General features: G+C 39.0%; 1 protein-coding gene across 3 annotated transcripts in view; it reads left to right on the forward strand.

Annotated features, from left to right (window-relative positions):
- LOC101857700 (autophagy-related protein 13) overlaps nt 1-16,694 on the forward strand; it is a 17,394-nt gene extending 700 nt beyond the window's left edge. Inside the window, exons 1-7 of one of the 3 annotated variants that reach the window (XM_005091439.3) lie at nt 1,075-1,488; nt 8,240-8,462; nt 8,870-8,994; nt 10,012-10,247; nt 11,243-11,362; nt 12,874-13,198; nt 16,150-16,694. In XM_005091439.3, coding sequence (XP_005091496.1) covers nt 1,315-1,488; nt 8,240-8,462; nt 8,870-8,994; nt 10,012-10,247; nt 11,243-11,362; nt 12,874-13,198; nt 16,150-16,398 — 1,452 coding nt within the window. In that variant the 5' untranslated portion in view covers nt 1,075-1,314 and the 3' untranslated portion in view covers nt 16,399-16,694. Of the gene's footprint in view, nt 1-1,074; nt 1,489-8,239; nt 8,463-8,869; nt 8,995-10,011; nt 10,248-11,242; nt 11,363-12,873; nt 13,199-16,149 lie in introns of those variants that run through there. The other 2 variants (XM_005091441.3, XM_005091440.3) reach the window with 2 other exon arrangements.
- The last annotated feature ends 6,066 nt before the right edge of the window (nt 16,695-22,760 follow it).

Consider the following 22,760-nt stretch of genomic DNA (forward strand, 5'->3'; position numbering starts at 1 on the left):
AATTTTTAAAAGATGAAAAGCTGCAGTACATGTGCTTATTTATTTAAAACAGAAAAAGGCAGTTTTGTATTTGATCCTTTCTTTTACTGGCAGTGTAGTTCTTTCAGAATTGGTGTTACATGAGGTGGTTGTTGGGGGTTTCTTTATCAATTTTGATACTTGATTATGGAGTACTTGTAACTGATAGTTTTTCGGCCACCGGATAAAATAGCATTACAGTATAATAATTTTGATAAAATCAGTGTCTTGCTGGTTACGTGTAATTCTACTCCACTTTTATTGTATGTTACTCTCTAGTGACACTTTTAATCTTTTGCATTTATGTGGCCTTTTGCGTCGTAAAATCTCGTATTAAAACTAAAACTACTAATTGGGCCTAATAATAAAGACTTACGCAACATTGTAACAGTCCTCGAGGTATTGTAAATACTACGTGCCTCTCAGCTTCCCAGCCAATTTATTTTTTAAAAGACGTAATAAACTAAGAAACTAACATAATTATTTAATTATTTCTCTTGTCTATTATCCAAAGGTTCACCCCTTCCCCTCTCCCCTGCCCTTTTTCTCTTTTCTGAAGACCCCCCCCCCCCCCCCCACACACACCCCCCACATTATCGAAATAGCCTACGGTAATTCAGCTAAAAAGAACACGGCTTTGGTTTCTGTACTATAGCCAAGGAGCTTAAAACAAGCTTACTGTAACCTCCTTGACAACAGTTAAGTAGTAGGATTTTATAAACGAAGAAAACCGAATGAAATTGTTGAAAGTATAGAAACAACTTTGTGACATAAACTAAGTTCTGTCAATAGTTGAAATTCCAAGATATAGGGGCCCATATTTACTGATACCTGGCACGTTAAAAAAGTAGTTTGTCTTATCAATTAAAGGATGGTTACTTATTGAAAAAATGATACAGTAATTGTTCTTTGCATCCTATTATGTGCTTATTACTTTTTAAAAAGCTGAGCGCTATCTTTTCCCTTGATCCCTAGCTCGGTGTAACTGAAAAAGGTGTAAAGCAAGGAGTTTTAATCTCCTTGGTGTAAAGCAATATTCCAATCCGGCATGACATATTCGTCCAATTGACAACTTCCGGTCCTAACTTTGTTTTTGTTATTATTCGCGTTGCATTGGTACCCTTTCAGGTACCTGTTGTCCTGAGCAAGAGCCTTCACGTGTTGATTTGCATCGAACACTCGTTACAATTTGAAGCATTTTAATGTATTTTTAACTCATATGTGTTCTGGAGAAGGGATATGTAGGTCAAGGATCCAGTTTGTTTTGGTAAACAGCTGGGATCCAAAATAAACAAGATGGCGACGAGCGATGGAAGTGTCTCAAGTTTGGAGTCCAGTCAAGTGAAAGAGACCAACATAGATGTCGAACGCCTTTACAGAACCTTTACCTATAAATGTCTGCAAGTAATTGTCCAATCTCGTATTGAGAAGAAAGAGAATGCAAGAGACAAAGTCCAGTATGAAAACTATGTAAGTTAAAAGGCCTCTTCCTCTCTGTTCTCTCCCAGTCCCAGTCATCTGTACACATGCCGTTAAACGTAGAAAAGACGCATCTTTCTGATTGGCTGCTAATTGTAGTACTGTGATGTCATCACTCCCTGGGATACCCACATGGGTATTTTTTTACTTTCCCTCCCGTCTCACACTCAGCTACCAATTGTCTATTTTCTACTAAATATTGATGCGCTGAACACGAATATCAACTTCATTTCCGTCGCAAATTAATAGTTTTTGAAATATTTGATTGTTTTTAACCGAGATAGACATGCTTTGGACCAATCGGGGGGGGGAGGTTCCAGGGTGAGAATAGTGCAGGCGAGTCTTTTGGCTATTTTCACCTGGTGCGCGTTCACCATTATATAGCCTAGATCTAGGCCAACCAATTTTGCGTTCACCCTAAACCACAGAATTCTACACCGTGATAACAGAAAAATTGTGGAATTCTGTGCCGTGAACAAACGTTCCGTTACTACTGTTAGCCTACTAAAAGCGTTCAATTTTGTCTGTGGGCAGGGGAGAGAGAGAGAGGAGTAGCGCGAGAAATTCCGGGCAAAACAAAATGGCGACCCGCGTAGTTCGGCTCGATTCGAAAAGTTAAAATAGGCTAGCCGTAGCATCTTTGTAGACCACCAAATTAATTTACTTTTGTGTTTTAACATCATTTTTTAACTTTGTTTTGGTCAATTTGATCGTCCACACCGATAGACAATATTCAGAAAGAGACAGAGAGAGAGAAGAGGGGAGGGGTAGATACTTGCGAGAACTTCCGGGCAAACAAAATGGCGAACCCCGTAGTTCGACTCGATTCGAAAAGTGAAATAACCATAGCATCTTTGTAGTAGATAAAATTAGCTTACTTTTGTGCTATAACGTAATCTTTTCTTTGCCCTTATTCATTTGATCATCCACATCGATAGAAAATATTCAGAAATTAGGAAAAAGAGGTCTTGTTTCACACCGGGTGAGAACAGTCTACGGTGGCAAGTCTCACCTGGGGTGAGAGGTCGATCGTATTTCTATTTTCACCCCGGGTGAGAATAGCCACTTCCAATATATTTAAAAAGAAAAAAAACAACAACTTCAAAGCAGCTCTACAAATAAGGCCTATAATTTATGTGACTGTTGGTCAGTCGGGAGGAGGAGAAGAGAAAAAAACAAAAAACTGTCCGGGACCGGGATTGAACCGCACCAAAAATCATTGCACGACTTCCGACGCAGACGCGCTGTCTATTCAGCCATCAGAACTTCCGAGAGAAAGGTGTAGATTAAGCACCATATACATGATAGACACTTCCATCTTTGGTGCCATGCGGTTGGCTATACTTCTAAGATGTAGTCACGTGATCGGAGGGGTATCCTGGTCTGACAAGATGGGCGCCTTACCTAAAAATAGTTTGCGTCGTTTCTACGTTTAATCGCATGTCATCTGTACCCCTACTACCAACCATAACCAAGGTCCAAGCTTACTAACACAAGTTTCTTTCCTGTCTATCCATTTTCCTATATTTACAAAGGTAGTGTCAGTTGCCACTGGGTGACGCGGTTGCAATTGACAATAATTGACAGCAGCATCAATTGCAACCAAGTAAATTGGAGCTCTTTTGCGTTGGTGAGTAGAAAGTAGATCTAGCCAGTCTATCCATGTGTGCTCGAGTGTTCGGCGCTCTGTGTACGTTCACCTCTGTGTGTGTGTGTGTGTCTAGCAATGCCCACTGAGCGCGTTTTGTTCTGCCGACTTTTGGCCCCCGCCGCGGGGGTGTTTCGTGGGATGCGCTAACACAAAGGTTGTTGTCTTCAACTCGCTCTCACGCCGCTTCTCGTGAATGGATATGAATGAAACTTGGCAGCCAATCAGAAAAGAGGTCAATCTTGTAGTATGCAGTTTGACAACTTTGTACCCATCCAAGAAGCAGTCGAAAACGTTTGCGAAAGTGGTTGATGTGGTGCGCTTGGAAGATTTTTCGGAGCTGTGATTTGTCAAACTGACTGATCCGTTGTACACCATTTTTCTATATTCCCTTAAAATTTCATGCTTCTGTGTTTAGCGGTTTTGATGTAATCTTTAAAAATGGGGTAACAAAGGGAAAAGCGGCATTGCCATTTGCGCGTGCTAGGTGAACGACCGGCGGCTGGGAAATTTCCTCTGAGTGACGTCATCAGCCATCGGTTGCCTCGGGCGCTACAAACGAGGCCCCGCTTATGTGAACCGGAAAGGGGTGGAAGGATACTTGAAAACTAAACGGGGGCCTTGATAACTTGCATTTTTGTTGCATTTTAGTCACAATACAATAGATGTAGTCATTTTTATTTGCTTGATTGCATGACAGAAGAATAGAAACAGAAAAGCAAACATCTTGAGAAGTGGTATGGCATTGTGTTTGCATTATGAAAGCCTATTCCCCCCTCTTGGGAAAGCACACACTTGGACTCGTCCTGTGTGCTCTGTTTGGAAAAGTGAGGCATTAAGATTGTTATTAAAGAGTATGGTACTTATTTAGTTCAGTCTGGGAAGATAGTCCCGTTTATACATTGTTATTGTTCACGCGTGAGTGCGCACGCGTGCATGTGTGTGTGTGTGTGCATGAGAGAGAGAGAGAGGGGGGGGGGGGGGGGTTTGTAAATATGTTACATTTATAGTATGAGTTGTAGCCTACACATGCAAAAATTTTAATATTCCCATGATTTGTAAACTATATTATCAAAACGCATCTTAATCTACCACACAATAGGACACTGTCCAACAATGGATATACACAGAGACGATCTTATTTTCTATTACAAAGTATGCATGCTTTTACTAGTAGAGAACTGGATTTATTGGACTAATACTTACATTTTTGTGACAAATTGATTCAGAGCATTGCTTGGCAAGGAGGAACCTTTTATGTTGCCAAGTTTCATTCAAATATCATTACTTTGGGAGAAGATATGACTGATAATCTTTGTAAATCTGTAAAGAACGCCATTTTTTTACCTGTTAATGTCTTAACAACTCAAAAAGTATGATAGATATTAAAAATCTGACAGCATGACTAGATTCTGCATTAAAAACTGTACTAGACTGCCAAGTTTCATTTACATACTCCAAAAAATAGGCGAGCTATATGACAAAATTGTCTCAAAACGCACCGAAAACCGCCTCATTTTTACCTATAAACGTCTTCATAACTCAAAAAATAGGATAGCTATGAAAAATCTGAAAGCAGGACTAGATTCTGCACTAGAAAATGTACTGGGTTGCCAAGTTTCATTTAAATACTCCAAGAAATGAGCGAGTTATGACCAATATTGTCTCAAAACTCACCAAAGAACGTCCCATATTTTGGGGTTTTTTTCATATAAAAGTGTACCAAAAATCAATTGATTAAAAAATTCGTAACTTTTTTGTTTATTGATGGATTTCAAAAATTCAAAAAGCTCCTTGCTGTGTAAAGATACAGCTACAAAATGCACATATTTGCTAACACTTTCTGACAAAACAAGGTTTTTCGTGGTCATTGCGCATGTGTTTTTTCCAAACCCCCGTCCCCCGGATTTGTGCTCCGTGTTATAAAATGAATTTCTGCTTGAGTTTGTGGGCGTAGATTCTACTTCTGGAATCGCCTGTGTGTTGGTTCTACACTCCGAAGTGTAGGCTAAGGCTAGCGTAGGCATACGTATCATTCAAAACACGCCAGGTTGGTAGCTCTTTGTTCATCCAATGACATTATAGAACAAATTGACCCCCTTGGACATGAGGAGCTCGAAAGGATAGTCCGGAAACAAAACTTCCATTTTTCTATACGAAATATTTTAAATGAGCTTGATGTTGTATGAAATGATACTACTTGATAAAAAATAAGCTTGTTTCATAATTATGAATACCATTGCGCAGGTAAAAAGAACAATTTAAGTGCAAAACATTCAGAAATTGGCCTATATTATCCCCTTTCGAACCCCATGTCATTCATAACAACAAGAGCGTCTAAAAAGGTTATTCAAATGGGCGTAACTACTCGTAATTTCCTATCAACTTATGAGAGGGGGTTATTCATGAAAATAAAGCGTTATTTTCGACATTGATTAACACACCCCCGCGGTATTCATGGTGAAAGCACACGTTTCCTGGCGCGCTCGCTGTACACTAACAGTACACACTGAGTGACCCCGGCTGCCTGCCCGTAATCGGTTGCTCATAAGATTCGCATCTCAGCACAGACGCAGGACAAGAGTTAAACTACTGGTAGGCTATTACACTGCGTTTCACGACTACAAAGGGATCAAAACATAAAATTCATAATCTGTCCTTATAAGATAATAAGATAGCGTCCCCCCTCCCCCCCTCTCTCCCGTTCTTTCTCTTACCTTTTCTCATCGTACTTCCCCAGGCCCGCCCCACCACCTTCACCCCTTTTTTTTTAGCATATATACAGTCGAACCTGTCTTAACGGAAACCTGTATATAACTGAAACCTGTCTTAACGGAATCTCCCCGCTTTCCCCGTGATGTATTCCTCTTTAATTACCTGTATAAAACGGAAACTTGTCCAACACGGAAACGGAAAGAAGAATCCGCTCCCTTCCGAGGGTTTCACTTGTCTAAGATGGAAAATGTTTTGCGCGCTCAGCCCTGATTTGAAACAAAACTCGCAAGTTTGGTTCTGCTGGCTCTAAACTTAATGCTATGGCCATGCCGCTGGACGAGGAAGGGGAGTATGGGTGCAGTTTGGGGGTAGATGTTACCCATCATGTGAGCCCTGCGCGATGCAGATGGTCAGTGTAGTGTGGATGTGAAATCTCACGACTGCCTGTGGGAGTGCTCGAGTAGCGAGCTATGTCGGAAACTTTCCTGGGTAGCCAGAAGCCAGAGGTGTGAAATTAGATTGACCAATGCCTGCCGCCCTGATCGTGCGGCCAGCCGAGAAAAGAGTTCCTCGAATCGTTGTTACAATGATGGCAGTGAGAGGTGGCATTGGTGGATGGGGTAAGGGTGGAAGCAAAAGAGATGTTTAAACGTTTCTGTTTTTAATACGGTAGGTCAAACTGTGGTCCTATGAAAGGCAAGCACCGGTGGTAATTGGATAAGTAAGACTGGCGCATGTCATTATCAGACAGGATAGCAATTGAGAGGTGTTAAGTTTTGACCACTGCTTGCCGATCGGACAAACGATCCTTGATCCCACCGGCTGTGCCTTTGAACCCCCCCAACCTCCATCTCCCCCTAAATTCCCCTGTCTAAGACAAAAATTTTTTCTGGCTCCCTTGTGATTTCGTCTTACACAGGTTCGACTGTAGATCTATATTTTCTCCCATACCGTTGCCCACTGCCTGGCCATACTATTATATTATCCTTTGTTAAGAAAGGACCACAGTTCGCACTGGGTCACCACGGTCAGTGCCCATTTGTTGTAAGTTCATTGGCCAGATCGTAGAAACCGAGGAAGGCCAACGTCGAATTGCTTGTCTGCTTCACACCCGGTACACCAAGTGATTGCTCGTGCACTTTGGAGTTTGAGCCGAATAGCCATGGCCCTACATTTTTGTCATATATTTATCCTAAATCCTTATGTGTTGTTGTATAATTGAGAGTTCATCGTTTTCCCTCAAACTGGCGAGCTCTGAGCCAGAGCTCAGTGTAAGGGAAAACGACGAATGGTCGATCAGGCGAGGATCACTGCTTCGTTTTCCTTCATCTCATGGGATGGAACGCTTGAAGCTGGCCTAAATATTAAATATACGTCACTGATGTCACTGACTAAAACCGGCTGTGGACTCTCCGTCCAAACGAAGCCTGAATACTGTGGATGTAGCCTCAACAGCACCTGCTAACTGCGTTCACAGCGCTGTGAATGTTGCCACTGCGAATTTTAAATTGGAAAGTGGCTATATTTATTATGTCTCACCCGGAGTGAGAATAGCCTGCTGTCTCGCTATTCTCACCTCCCTCAGGTGTGCTATATAAATGTATACTAACTTTTGAAAAGCTGATGAATGTTTGTGATATTATAAACAAAAGTCATTCTTTCATGCAGATGTTATGAATTTTAGAGAAAACTGGGATGAAGGCCTTCTTGTAAAAGTTTAACAGTTTCAGTTTAGTAGACTGTGAGTTTGAATTCAGTGATATATATATATATATACTTTATGTGTTATTTATTAGCAATAAATATTGAATGCTACCTTCCTTTTAAAAACGTTTCGAATCGAGCACAGAATAAATGAAAAGAGTTAAAGAGGGGATGGAAATATGACATGCATGTGATAGTGGACAAAGGTTGTCATGTGATGGTGGGCAAAAGCCTGTTTTTGGTCAATTTCCCAGTTCTTTCAGTTTGAGATGGCATATTTGTTAGCAATTGTTCTGATTTATTTTTTATCATTCCCTCTTTTTCTGTTATGAAATAATTCCTTTACCTGAAATATGAGTGTACTTATTGGGCACATGATTCCGGAAAAATCATACTCAAAAATAATTTTTTTTTTGTTTGACTTGTGATTTTTTCCCTCTCAAGAGTTTGACTGCTAAGTTAATAACCTTATTATTTGAGTCTGTGTCAGAACTTGAACATTTTACTACATGTGATGCAGCTTGTTTTATCTATGATCAATTCTAATTTTTATTTGTATGGTATTTTGTTATATTTCCGTTTCTCAATGACATTCTCATAAACATATTGATCAAATTTGATGACTATTGTCTTACTCTGGGTAATGATTATATTTTAATGATTTATTCTTTACAGTTCAGTCTTACACTTCCTGATGATCCAAAACTGGAAGAACAAATAAAGAAAGCTCTAGATGGAGCCAGGCCATTCCCAGTGAAGGATCAGAGTGTCTGTGTCGAGATTCCACTTGTGACAAGCGACGGAGACCACATGTTTCTAGAAACATGGGATCTGACTTTCAATTTGAGTAGTTTGGACATTGCTGTGAACAAGCCTCAACACATATACACAAAAATGGGTGTGTATATATATAAATATATGTTTGTATTATGTCCATATCAAAGCCTTTCAGGGTAAGATATAACGATCAATTCTTGCTCTGTAGTTTATTATATAATTTTTGTTGCTGGTAGTGGTGCACTTACCTATTGAACAAATTGAATGTGGACTGAGCATGAGAAAGACGAATGGGATCAAAGCTTGTGAAACCTTCATCAACCTTGTGTCTTACTTGTGTCTGATCAAAATCACACAGGGGTTAAATTCCTAGATCATATAAGGAATAGGGTTGATGTATTGTCATTTCATCGATAGGTTAATCTTATGTGGGTTTTATTGAAATGTTTTTTGTTTTTTTCTTCTGTGAACATTGAAAGCCTTTGGGCTGGAGATTAAAAAAATTTGTTTTATTTTTTCTATGATCAGGAATTACCCTGAAATCTCTAGTCTGTGCGACAAGAGCCACTCCTGCCTACAGACTTGCGAAGAACCAGGGAGAAAAAGGCGGAGGATACAAGCTGAATTATCGTATCTATCTTGGGAAACCTCAGGTAATTGATGTGAAACAAGGAGATATTTTCAAGTGTCTTATGAACACAATCATATTCAAAATTAGTGGCTAGATTACTCCTCATGGGCTCCGTGTAGCTAAGGTCTGGCTACACCAATGTATTAGTTGTCCTATTTTTTAACTAAAATTATTGACGGAGTGTTCATTGTGGTAAAAAATTTACTGTGTACTGAACAGATGGCAGTACTAAACGTGTACTGTATGAGGTTTTGCTTACTATGCCCCTGAACAATAGTTTGAATTTCAGTCAAATCTGCTGTATTGTCGACCTGTCCAAGATAGTTACCAGTAAATGTGACCACACTTCCTATGACCCTCCCTTGCCCCCTTGGGTGTTTTTCTATTACAATGATGCTGTCCAAGAAACTGGTCTAAGATGACCACTGTTCTCCTCGAGGACAATGGGTGGTCGTTTTGGACAGGTTTGACTGTATGCATTTTAAAAGTTTAAAACCCCCCAACTTTTTAGTTGTTGTGTAATTGATTTGGTGGTGGGCTGGCCGTAACCCTTTGGTTCCAATGCTATGAAGTGACCTAAACAAATTCTTGTCAATTGTTGAGTAGTTGTAAAGACTGTATGTAAACCATTTTTTTGTCTTGTTTTTGCTTATTAAATAGAGAATAAATTATTGTGCGCCATATAAATGTGATAGAAAAGCATTGCTTCATTTACAGTGTATAGTAGTTTCAGTGGAACATTTAAGCCTTCCTTTCTTTTTTAAATATTTTTTTTTAGTGATATACCAATGACACTCAGTTATACTATAAACGGATAAATTGTTGCGTTCACTGTTCAGATGTGACACAGGAATAACTTACAATTCGGCCTTTGAGAGGGTCTTCTTTAGACCTATCGCTAGGTTTTCAGAGAGTTTGCCTAGTTTGTTGCTTTTGTCAGTAACTATTTATTGCAGGTATGTAGATGTTTTGACAATAAAACCATTTTCTATTTTCTTTTCATCATACCCATTTATTTTCTGTTGATCTTAAATAACAGACTCACAATCTTGGAGAAGGTTTTAAAACCTACAGAGCTGGGGCTGTGCCATCTGCTCACGGCCTGCTGGCCATCAACGTTGCATTCCGCACTCGCTTACTGATCTCCCCTGAAATGTCATCTTCACAAACGGCTACCATCGAGATGAGGGACAATCACTTTGACCAAGAAAGCCCCGTCAAAAATGCTGTATTGACACCATCGAAACCTCAGCCGTGTTCTCCACCTCAAAGAAGGTAATGTTATTCTCATTTCATTTTTTTTAAAAATCTGGAGAGACAGTTTATGTCTAATAATAAAGATACTTCCCTTCTCTTTGTTTGCTTTGGTGTGTTTCAGAATGTGTGATAGGTGTCTGGAATTGATACGGTTTTATAAGTAATTATGTCTTTTTTAATGCTTAGCAAATGTACAGTTTGATACTGAAGATGCTCTTTCAAATCTCATGAGACGTTTGTGAGGCATGCTAACAAAATTGAGTTACTTTTTGGTTTTTGCCCCCATTACACAGATATGTCAAATGTATCTGCTTAGTTTGAACAAATTATTAGTAAGAAATAATAAAAGATATGATAAACTTAGAGAAGATGGCATCAGTTGAAATTGTACACATTTGACCCTTTTTGTCAAATTTTGGGAAATATCCTATTGCTGGATTCCAAGACACAACTTTTGTCAGCACACCCCAACATTTGTCTTTGTGGCATACAAAAAAATGAATAACCGGCGTATGTGGTGTAGCAGTTTGGCGCTTCACGGTCGCATTCAGGAGACCCGAGTTAGATTCCTGAGTTGGGAGATCCCTCTCAGCCGGGTTTGCAGAGTGGAAAGCCTGCCTCTTAGTCTTATACCCAGTGCCCATTGGGGGATTAGTTCTCTTATACTAACTGATTGGCCGACTCATGGCCTTGAAAACAAGCGCCTTCTTTTTGAAAACCACGAGTGGGGCGATCGGTTTGTGCCCCAATCTGGCTAGCCCCACCTACCAAACCAAACCAAACCAAACTGAACTGATCATGCCAATGGGCGCTAGGTTAAAAATGATATAAATTTTGTTGATGTGAGCGTAAAAAACACCCACATTTATTGTCTTTTAGAAATGAGTTTTTTTCTTAATCAAGTTACTAGTATAGGATCCAAATTTAAACTATTGACGGTATTCTTTAGCAGACCTGCCTGTTTTGTTCAAAGGAGTGGAAATATTTGACACTGTCCTCCTTTGACTTCACAGCCCGGAGACTCGGTCTGAAAGTCCTTACTGTTTTGCCGTGTCACCGACATCTGCTGAGCAGGATGAGGAATATTTACGAGCTCGCTTGTCATCTGAGACTGATCGCTGGGCGCAGTCTGGGTGAGCACAGCCAAGCATGTCGAACTTGAGCACTAGATTTCTCAAAAACTTAGACTGTTTGGCATGATTGCTCCGTTTCTGATTTTTTTTTCTTTTTCTTTTCAATACACTCTTTGTATTCACTTCCTTGAGCAAGATACAGATGACTTGTGTCAAATTTTTATATTTTAAAAAATTTAATTTTTTTTGCTTTAGAGGTGAACAAATGAATTGTGCATAATGCCAGTACTTTGGCTAAGCTTTTCATTTTTAGCGAACCCTTTGGAAAAATCATGCTTGCTTCCTGTAAACAACATCGCTGATGTGAGCCACTGCAGTGCACAACTGTAACTGTCCTCTCCACTGTCTTTTATTTATCATTTTTAGGCTTCCTAAATACCCATTGAAATCAGCTCACAAATATTTGTAACGTTGTTCATTTTGGATGTGGATGATCTGCTTGGCTTTTGTCCTGCTTCCAATTTTTCCATGTGGAAGATAGGGGGCAGGGGGAATTATAATAATTTTCATCAGTTGACTGGAGTCAACTCTTTAAAAAAAAAGTCTACAGTGCTGGTTTCTGAATACAGTTTGATAAAGATATTGTCCCCTTCTTCGCTAATGCGAGGCTTTGCCACTTGCTCAAAAGCTATCAGTGGATTAGTCATTTTTACTATTTCAAAGTCATCTTCTTCTAGTTATTTGCTTTCCAATCAACACAGAACTGCCCAGCTTTTATGCGCCCTGCTTTATGTGTCTCTTGTTGCATGGTTTTTTTTTCTTTGGTGCTTTGCTGTTGCTGCTTTCTGGGCTAAGTTTTTTTTTTTTTTCTTCAGTACGCTTTCTTGAACAAGCTTCCAGGCCTCTTTTACAGCAATGCCCATGCTACTGGCTTCTCCATCTAGAGAGAATAAAAAGAACACAAATAGAAAATAAACTACGGTGTGAAAGATCGTAATATGCTGATAATTATTGTTGAAAACATTAGTGAAAACAAATGAAGAATAAATTCTTCTTTATTTCTGTCGTTACACAGGTGGTTCCATTTTCGTAGATATGTTAAATCTAAAGGACAAATACATAATATCGAAAAGTAAAATTTGTAAATGTTCATTGTTGTATGGAACAATGAAAATGCATGTCTTCTTGGACTATGTTAATCATAATATTACGTGTACGTTAAAGCTACGATTTTCATTGATTAAAAAAATATTGACTTTGGACTTTCGTTGGATTGCTCTGTTCAAAACATGATTTTTCTTTTTTCAATTGAGATGTTTAGACAGTGCACTCATGCACACTCATATTGGGTCTTGCAAACTCTCTCTCTCTCTCTCTCTCTCTCTCTCTCTCTCTCTCTCTCTCTCTCTCTCTCTCTCTCTCTCTCTCTCTCTCTCTCTCTCACTCTCTCCTCTCTCTCTGCCTCCCCATCCCTGTGCCTCTTAGTCTCTTAAGCCTTTAACATAATAAGACCACAGACTTGTGTGCACAAAGTACGTCAGAGAATCATTGGGACTTTGTTTCATCTCCAGTGTGTTCAACATGGAAGAGCTTCCTGAGCCTGTGATAGGGGCCTTCTCTAATCGACACTTAGGCTCACGTCATCAGGTGCAGCCCTCGGAGCTGTACGAAGGGCTCATGAAAAGAAGCCTGATGATGCAGCAGGCTCAACAGATGGCAGCCGCGGCTCGACATAAGGACGCAGATGGGGAGAGTGACGTAGACGGGCACAGGGAAGACAGAAAGGTTCCGGAGTGCAAAGCTGAGGAGGAGAAAGAGAACATTCCTTCCCAGGAGATGAGGAGTGTACGCAGCAAGGAGAACGTGACCATGGAGGATGATTTTATTATGGTAGACGTGAGTTTTTTCACAGGGTATTTTTGTTAGGAGACCGAGGGAAATGTATGGTTTGGGAAATTCAGACTTATATTGCATCGAGTTGGTCTCAGACAGGTATATTGTAGTGAGCTAAGAGATTAGGACTAATGATACACATGGCTGTATATTTTTATATTTAGAGTGGGAAGTTAGTATATGACTTGACTAATGCTCTTTCTATTTTCAAGATGTGTTGTGGTGGGCTATTGAATGTTTGCTGTGTTATGTCCGCCAGAGGATAGGATTTGATCACCAATACAATATGTTCATCATCCCACTGTTCTGCTGATGTCGTGTTATTGTCTGCATTCGCCTTCCATTACGTAGTGTCTGTTGTCTTAACAGGATCCTTATTAACTGCAGTTCAGTTCAGGACACCCCCTGGGGCGGTGCTACTGATTGAAGTGTCTTTAGGCCATTCTCAAAGGGAGGACATTAATCTGTTCTTATTCACAGAAGAATTGTAAATGGGTTGATTCATGGATGTCATGCTCATAACTGTGCCTGAACTGCAACAGGGAACTGCTGCTTTTTCCGTCCTAATCCTTACTGTCGTCATTTTTCCTCTACTTCTTTTGTGTGTTTGTCACACTCTTATGATCCGTTATTTCCGGGTTGACTTGATAGTTGAAGCAGACTTTGTGCTGTTGAAGCTAGAAAGGTTAGCAGAGTAAGTCTGATTCCCTGTAAGGACTTCCCTGTAGACATCCACCCCTTGGTGCTCATATGACCTTACGCAGTTGTGTCATAAAACCTCTACTAAAACAAACAAAACAAGCTGTTCAGGATTTCAGGTGTGTGTACTCACTTGTTTTTCTCCAAACTGGTTCCTGCCATTGTTTTTTCTACTGATGTAGAGAAAGTGTTAGAAGGTGTAAATGTTGCTTGTGCAGTCGCTTATTTTTGAAGGAGGGGAAATACATTAGATTGGTTTTATTTGTATCTCTTTTGACCGAACATTTATGTCACGGCGCGGTGGAATCAGCATTCATCAGTTTTGGGGCATATATGGAGTTGTTTGTATCATCTTAAAATTTGTTCATTTGTCTTGCCTTTGGTGAAAAAATATACCCGTCTGTCTTGAGTAGAAGTCGAGATATTTACGATTGAAAGAGGTACGAGTGGCCTGGTGTGAAAAGTAAAACTTGCCACCAAAGTTTGGTGACTTCCAATGCTTTAGTGTCCTTAGAAACTGGAAATTTACATTTTTTGTACCTCCTTTGATCAATGTTATTTCAGTAAAATCCACACAGAAGTATGTTATTAAATGGACATGAAAGGTATTCAGCCAAAATAGATACTTAAAAATAAAATTAAATTGCCCAACAGTTAGAAAAAAATGCAGTTTTCTTTGATTTCATTATTTTGACGTGTGCCTGATTTCACCATGCTGCCTCACATTTTATCTTGCCTGTACAAAAGTGAATGGAAACCCCCTCAGTCGTGAAAGGGTTAGTACAGTTGAACCTGTCTTTAGCCATCATCGAGGAGAAAAGTTGTCGTGTTAGACAGATGGTCCTCTTGGACAGTGTCATTTTAACAATTTCCCTACCACGAGCCGCATTTTGCGGCTCGCAGACCTGGCCTCGCTGTTGCAAGAGCCGCATAATACGGCACAAGTGGTTCGCTATCTATTCCAATCCAGTAATGAAAAGATGCAAAGTTCTCGGCCGATCCACGTTTTCACAATAATAGAATAGACTTCCTGTTAGCAGATACGAAAGAAAACATAGCACTGAGAGACGGTTTTTAGTCATTTCAGCACTTTTTTTGTCCCCTTCGAAACGTAAATATGAGAGGAAAAAAGCGCTACTCTGACTTCAGTATACTATATGTCTCATATTTTCACTTTTATATTAGGTACACATATATAACCTTCAGCATTTCTTTGCATTACTTGAGGCAACCTACTTGAGGAGTTTGAATGATGCTGTTGTTGTACTTTTTTAGATATGACCTTTCAAAGCTGCAAAATTGTTGATTTCATATGACACCTCCGATATTGCATAATCACTTTTAGAAACTCCAAAGTAATATAATTGGAATAAATCTTCAATATTGTATCGCCATCTGATAGATTATTTTTTAACCTTCAGTTTAATGGGCCATAAGATATGGTTTGTGTGTGTTTAGTTGGATGTTTTGGCATTTTTCTTTGGCGGGGTAGGGGTGTAAAAATAGGTCAGGGAAAAGCCCTGGGCCAGTGGTGGATTTTGGCCTGGTAGGAAATGAGCTAATAAGTATTGGGGGGGGGGGGGGGGGGTTGTTGTTTGTACATATGATTGACTTAGGCAGGTGGCCATTAGGGCAGGTTTGCCATCACATTGCAATTATAATAGCTGGTCCGTCAATGTCTGATGGTGACTAATACATCCGCAGGGGGAGAATATTTCTCCAGCGAAACGGAAGAATTTGAAGAATTAAAAGTTGCGATGACTTGTAGCTTTTGCTGTGGCCAATGAGACTAATTCTGGCTGAGAAAAGTTTACCACACTTTGAACATATTGACGGGGTTGAATATTGCTCATATAATGCTCCTTATGTTGTAATTGATATTTGTTTCTATTTTTTTTACAATTTGAAAAATCAGTGGAGACAAAGTCTATTGGTCAAATGCCAAGTGGTCTTTCTTGTTTCCCGTTTGATCCATTGCTTTATCCTGATCAAATATATCCTTTTCATTACAAACAATAAGCTGTCTGTCATTAATATTATGAAGTTCATGTGGGTGGTTGGCAGGTGCTCTGGTGTGGTTTGCTCCTTCTTTCCTATCAAACATCTATCGTCTTGATCTCTCCTCCTTCTTTCTTGTGTTTGTTACTCTCTTGTAACACCTCTAATCTTCGGCCCTTATATGACCTTATTATTGTTTTGCAAGTGCTGTAAAACTCTTACTAAAACTGAATATCATGTTTATTTCTATCAAACAGAAACCCCCGTTTGCTGCAGATGACGACCCAAGTGACGTGAAGGGCTTTTTGGGATTAATTTTCCGAGCCCCAAGTTTGTTTGAAGCTCAGGAATGCAAAGTGACAGTTGATGATTACCTCAGTGATGTCGGAGAACTTGTGATGAAGTCGGAGGAGGACATGCCTGTGTTGGATGAGTTCTGTCAGTCGGTTATAAACTTGAACAGCAGTGAGGAGGACGAACTGGCAGAGAACTCGGTGTTCAGCTGATGGTCAGAGAATGCTGATTGGTGCATGGGTGGTTAAGAGTTCCCTGAATGAAAGCAGTGTGTGAGAAGTGCAGTGCGTTGGTCCATGAGTGGTTAAAAGTGTGCTGAATGAAAATAGTGATAGGGAAATGGTGTTCGACACGAGAAACAAACACTGTTTTGATACATGAGTGGTTAGGAGTGTGCTAAATGAAAGCAGTATAGTGTATCAGTCTGTGAGTGTGCTGAATGACAATAGTGTACGGGAAACCAATACCGTTTTGATGCATGAGTGATTAAGAGTGTGCTGAATGAAAATAGTTGTAAGGGAAGTACAGTCTGTTGTCAGTTTTAAGTTTTGAACCTCATGTTTACATGCTCTCTTGGAGTTGATCAGCATCTGTGATGTAGTAGAGGGGCTCTTTGTTGTTGTATACAAAAGTCGCAAATTTAGTTCCTGAGTGGGGAAGTTTTGTTTTTAAATATCTCTGTCTGTGTACGTGGCTGTGTTGGCCTTGAAGGGCAGGGTTGGTGTGGCCCACCTCCTGAATGATCAAAATTTTACTGGTGGGGGGAGGGGGGAGTGGGATTAAATAATCTGCTAACCCCCACCTACAGGAGATGGGACTGTCCTGGCAGGGAGAGTTCCATTCTCAGGCAGCATCGTCTCTGATAGAGGGTTGCCATCTCGCTACTTTAGAATTACCAAGTTCTGACATTTTTGGCCATTTGAGTTGCTAAGACCACGAGGTCAGAAATCAAATGCTCTGTGTGCTCTATCAAAATCGAAAGATTGTTCGGAGTCGTCATTAGTATATTCAAAGAATTACATTCGAAAAAGCTTGGACATGTTGTGAAGCTCAAAATTTTTTAATGTCAGGCTTCTCAAAATTAGGTACCGAGCAGAAAGAACTTTGTAATTTTGAGGTAGCGTTTTGTTATTTGTACTTACTTTTACTTCAGTGCTTTTCTTTAGTGTGAGGGTCTGGCCTAGCTACATATAAGTCTCCCGTCACATGTCAGATTTCGAAATGGCGCATGGTGGAGTTGTACAAGGAGCAGTTGATTTGAAGTTTCACTCTGTGGGGGGGCCCACCTTTGAAGTGGTAGACTTTTAGTGTTAAAAATTGAGGGGGGCATGCTCGTATGACCTTACGCAGTTGCGAGCGCCATAAAACAAGAACAATTTTGGGGGGGTGGGGGGGGGGGGATAAATACATGGATTAAAACTCCATTGGAACATGTTCACATGTGGTTTTACACTTTCTCTTGTCATGCTCAAGTGACTTTTCAGAGTCTCTAAACTTTTGGCTTTCAGCCTTATGAAGGATTACCATTCAAGTATTTATGGTGAAAGAACGATTTTTACTTCATATGAAAAAAAAAAAAAAATATAGATCTCATATATGTCAGCTATGATGAAGCAGATTATATCTCTTTTTATATATATATTCTTTTTTTTTCATTCTTGGGAAGAAGTCATCTTGTAGACTGTTTAGAAATCTCTTTTAGCAAAGGAATTTCTCCTTTTAAAAAAAAGGGTGTTTCGTGAAAATGAAAGGATAAACATTTTAACGGAGAGTACTTTGTAAGTGATTTCAGGTAGAAAGTGATTGTTGTGTTTGAAGATTTTAGAGTGGTATATGTACTGTCTCAAATCTTGTTTCCTGGCCACTTTTTTCTTCTCATGATTTTAAACGCTGAGCTTTAAATTTTTCTGTTAAGTAAACGTTCTTTTCTCTTACGGGTATTTTCTTTTGTCAATATATGCCTTTGGATTTTGTTGTGTGAAAAAAGCTTTGAAATCTTTTTTTTTTTTTGGTCAAAACTTTGTGTTGAGGATGTTTGATGCACATTGAATGAAAGTTTTTCTTGTGTTCGTGGATCGAAGGATGATGAAGAGACGTTTTTTTTTCTTTTATCCGTTCAATCTGATGCATTCCAAGTTTTGGCAACTTCATTCTTGTTTCTTTTTAAATGATTTGCTGTGAGAGTTTGTCATGCCAAGGGAAAACATTTTTAAAATAATGTGAGTGGTCTTAATGAGCAGCATTTTTTCTCCTCACTGCCTTGTTTTGATAGAATCTCTAGGGCCGTTGCCAGGACTAAGTAACTCTAGGAGCAGGCCTGACAGTGAAGAGTTTTTGGTATCCAAAATGCCACCTGGTCTGTCTCAGTCATTAATTAATGACAGTTTGATTCACTGAAAATATAGGATTTTAGTTGTTGCTTAAAGAGTCGAGTTTACTGTGCTGATATTAGATTTAAATGGGAGCAGTTATTTTTTTAATAGAGAGGAGGCTTGAATGATAACTTTCATTACATTTTTTTAACATTTCAAATGTGGGACTTTTTAGTTTACTTATCTGTTGTTTGAGTGTGATTTTGACTGACTACTATTCAAGTTGCTTGTTAATGTTCCCTTTCCCTTTGAAGTTCCCTGTGACATCAGTGTCATCATCTTTTCAAGTGTCTGTTCACTTGACGGTAAGAATGTTTTCTCTTTCCGGAACTGATTTGTTTGCCGAAAATCTTTTTAAGCTTATACTCACGACATGTTCACCATAAAGTTGCTGCCGTCCCTTGCACTACTGTCCACACATATCATGGAGAGAACAACATCTTGTCAAGGTCTTTGCACCTTGATCCTGGGATTTGAGCCAGTTGCTTATTGTCTGCAAGCCGGAGTAACTTGCAAAAAAAAGTGTTATATAGTGTTTGTTTAGTCTGATGTGGGTAAAAATTGATGGTGAGTGGTTCGTGTGTGCTCTATTGTGGTTTACCCCTTCTTTCAGAACTTTCTCATCAAACGTCTATCTTCCTTATCTCTTCTGCTTCTGTTTTTTTGTGTTTGTTCCTCTCTTGTAGCACTTGTAATCTTTGGCATTTATATGACCTGGTTGTGTTGCAAGTGCCGTAAAACTCTTACTAAAACATTTTAAAAGTTGGTGGTGTCTGCTGTGCATTTCAAGCTGCACTCCTTGAGATCACAAGTTTGTGTGCGGATGAAAAAAATGCATACTGTGAGCGCTGAAAGTTCCTGTCTTCTGTCAGTGTTGGCTTGTGTGTAAAGTACTTTACTTTTTTTTTAAAACCTTTTTCAACTTTCTCATAAGCAGAACAGTGCCTATACTAATCCGCATCACATTGACTTGATAAGCCAGTTACTGAAATGCTTTTTTATATGTCTGTTGGAAGATCATATAATGGAAGTAAGAAGTAGGGTATTAATGCTTGCAGCGATGTCATATTTTTAGATTTTGGTAAAGTGGACAAGTTACACTGCTGTTTGTCTTGGAAGCTTGTTTCAAGTAATGTCATTTCATCTCTCATGCTCATGAGTTGTCTGAAGTCCCACTGTGTACTCGACATTATATAGGATGATAACATTTTGAGCCCTCACATCATATCGCACATCGAAGGAGTGAATAGTTATGATGAAAGTTGAAAGCATATGGTTCTTTGATTTTGATGTTTTGGGGCAAAAGTGTCTTTGGTCTTTTAATGTATATTAATATGTCTGTATCAATACAGTTAAAGCAACACACCCATAACTTAATGAAAATGTTGAGTGTTTACATCACATGCTAGTTCATGGGATGTTCCTCGTGAAGCTTTAGTGCTGTTAATCTATAAGTTGGACTCAAGGGAGTAAAGAGTCCTACAGGCTCCAAAGGTTAGATGCTGTAGGTTTTGATATTGATACAAAAAACGTTTTGTTCTGCTTAAATATAAGGGATGTGTCTTCATGTATGTCAGTGCTACGGAAAATCAACAGAAAAGTCAGTTGTGAGATAATTTTGATATCATATGTTTACGCTTCTGTATATAAATAATGCTTCCATTTTTATGATGCACAAAGCAATTTTGTAAATTTTTGTACAGAAACTTGTAATGCTTTCCATTGTCATACTTTGTCAGATTGTGACTGTCATTATTAGTTTCCTATTCCTCTATGTGGTAATAGTTAATGGCCCGTGTGGAAACTGTGAGGTTGTCAACTGTTGCATATAGTCTAATGAATGGTTTATGTCAGGACAAAATACTATCTTGTGTAAACTGAAAAGAAAGGAAAAAGATATTACTTTGCAACGAAGCCCATATTGATGACGTTATCGTTATAAAAGAGACCCTTCGTGCTGATGAGTATTTGTGTATGTTCGGAAATTTTGTCTGCGGATACTTTGTGAATTCATATGAAAGTTTGGACTACAAGAAAATGTGACATTGATTTGGTCTTTTTGATTCCAGGGAACATAAATTGCATCTAGTGAACAGACATTCATATACAGCACAAGTTCTAACCATCATTATTTTAAATATGTATTTCTATGATCAGATTTCACGATGTGTCTGACCAACAATGTGTTGCAGTGTTACACCTATCATATTATGAACTACAACGGTGGCACTTGTGTTTGAATTTTTAGCCCGGGTGGAGTCTGAATTGATTGAACTTTTTTCATTTTATCCATTCTGAATTTTTTTTGTCAGAACCAGATAGGGGCATATGCTCCCTTTTTGATGTGGCACATATTGTAATAAGCAATAGGATGTTAGAATTCCAGCAGCAGTGGTCAAAAAAGGAAATAAAAGACTAGCTGTGTTATCTCCAACTCCCAGCACTGACAAAAAAAAAAAGGGTTAAAAAAAAAAGATCCAACTTCCAGCAATAAAACAAAAAGGAGGAGTTTTGTTATCCCCCCTTGGTCTGCATCTGTTTGAATATGTTTTGTTTTTTCTTTTCATATAACCCATTGCACCTTAGAGTAAACTTCTATACTATTTAAAAACTCGATTCTTTAGTAATTGTTATTTATGTCACTTTGCCATGCGGTATATCATGTTCGAGGTGATCAAGATTTTAACCCTTTCACTAGTCTAGAGACTGATTGAAAAAAAAAATCTTTCCAAAGTCTCATTATTTGGCTTGTTGAGATGCATCTACTTGTCTGTAAACGATAGAAAGGCAGTTTTCAAATCTGTATTTTGAATTTTAGATTTATGCAGGTCATTCGAAATATCTATTTCAAATGTTCTCTTTCAATAACTTAGCTGTGTTATCGCAACCTTTGTCTTCTTTTCTTTGTTATAATTTATTTTGGAAAGGTGGAGATTTACGGATGGAATCAGGCTCTCATCAGTTTTTGGGCATATGGAGTTGATGGTATTATCTTAAGGCCTGTCCATTTTCCTTGTTTTGGGGGAAAATAATATACATCTATGTTGAATAGAAGTCGAGATATGTGGGATTGAAGGAGGTGAAAGTCATCTGGTTTCAGAGGTAAAATTAAAGAGAAAATAGCCGTCAAAGTTGAGTCATTTCTTTAGCTTGAGAGTCCATGGAAACTGAAAATGTACATTTCTGCCAGTGCCTTTAATCAACTTCTTTTCAGTAAAATCCACACAGAAATGTGCTCTTTAATGGGCATGAAAAGTGTTGAACCCAAAAACAAAAAATCTATAGGATCCCAAACCTGCTGGAAAATGCCAATTTCTTAACTTTCATTATTTTGACGAGCGCTAGGTTTCACCACGGTACTTGCCTCACATTTGTGTTTTCATGGAGGACCTGCATGGTTTTGGTTGAGCTGGCTCCCTCTTAAGATTACATAAAACACATCCTGATGTTTATGCCGTGGGTGGTTGGCGGGTGCTCTGGTGTGGTTTGCTTCTTCTTTCCCATCAAACATCTATCATCTTTATCTCTTCTCCTTCTTTATTGTGTTTGTTACTTTCTTGCAACACCTCTAATCTTCGGCACTTCTATGACCTTATTGTGCTGCAAGTGCCGTAAAACACTTCCTAAAACAAAAGCAAAAACAAACGATGTTTATGCCATTCTCTCTTACACCTACAGAAGGCTCGTTTAATGTATGGGAAACGAATATTTTCATACCTTAAACTTATAGAATTTTTATGCAGAAAAACTCTCGGAGAACCCATGAGTTTGACACTTATTGTTATTAACTGTGTCTGTTCGTATTTTGATTCTATGTCATAGAAAGAAGGGGAAGGGGTGGTTGGGACGGCACATTTGAACACAGTCTTGGAGAACTCCTGTAAATTTGTAAGTGCTTAGCTTAAAAGGGGCCCTTTTTCTTGGTTATTTTTTCTGTTAGTGTCACATTTTGAAAAATTCTTTGTTGGAGGGGCAGAAACTTTCTTGGAAATTCAGCTTAGATCAGTAAGTTATTTATTTTGAGAACACGACGTGTAACCTTGTATTACTAAACTGTTGAACTGACTGTTTCGTATGAGGGGTGGTTGGCGGGTGCTCTGGTTTGGTTTGCTTTTTCTTTCCTATCAAACATCTATCGTCCTTATGTCCCCTCTTTCTTTTTCATGTTTGTTACTCTCTTGTAACACCTCTAATCTTCTGGC

The sequence above is a fragment of the Aplysia californica genome, unplaced genomic scaffold (genome assembly GCF_000002075.1).
Source record: "Aplysia californica isolate F4 #8 unplaced genomic scaffold, AplCal3.0 scaffold00030, whole genome shotgun sequence".
NCBI lineage: Eukaryota > Metazoa > Mollusca > Gastropoda > Aplysiida > Aplysiidae > Aplysia > Aplysia californica.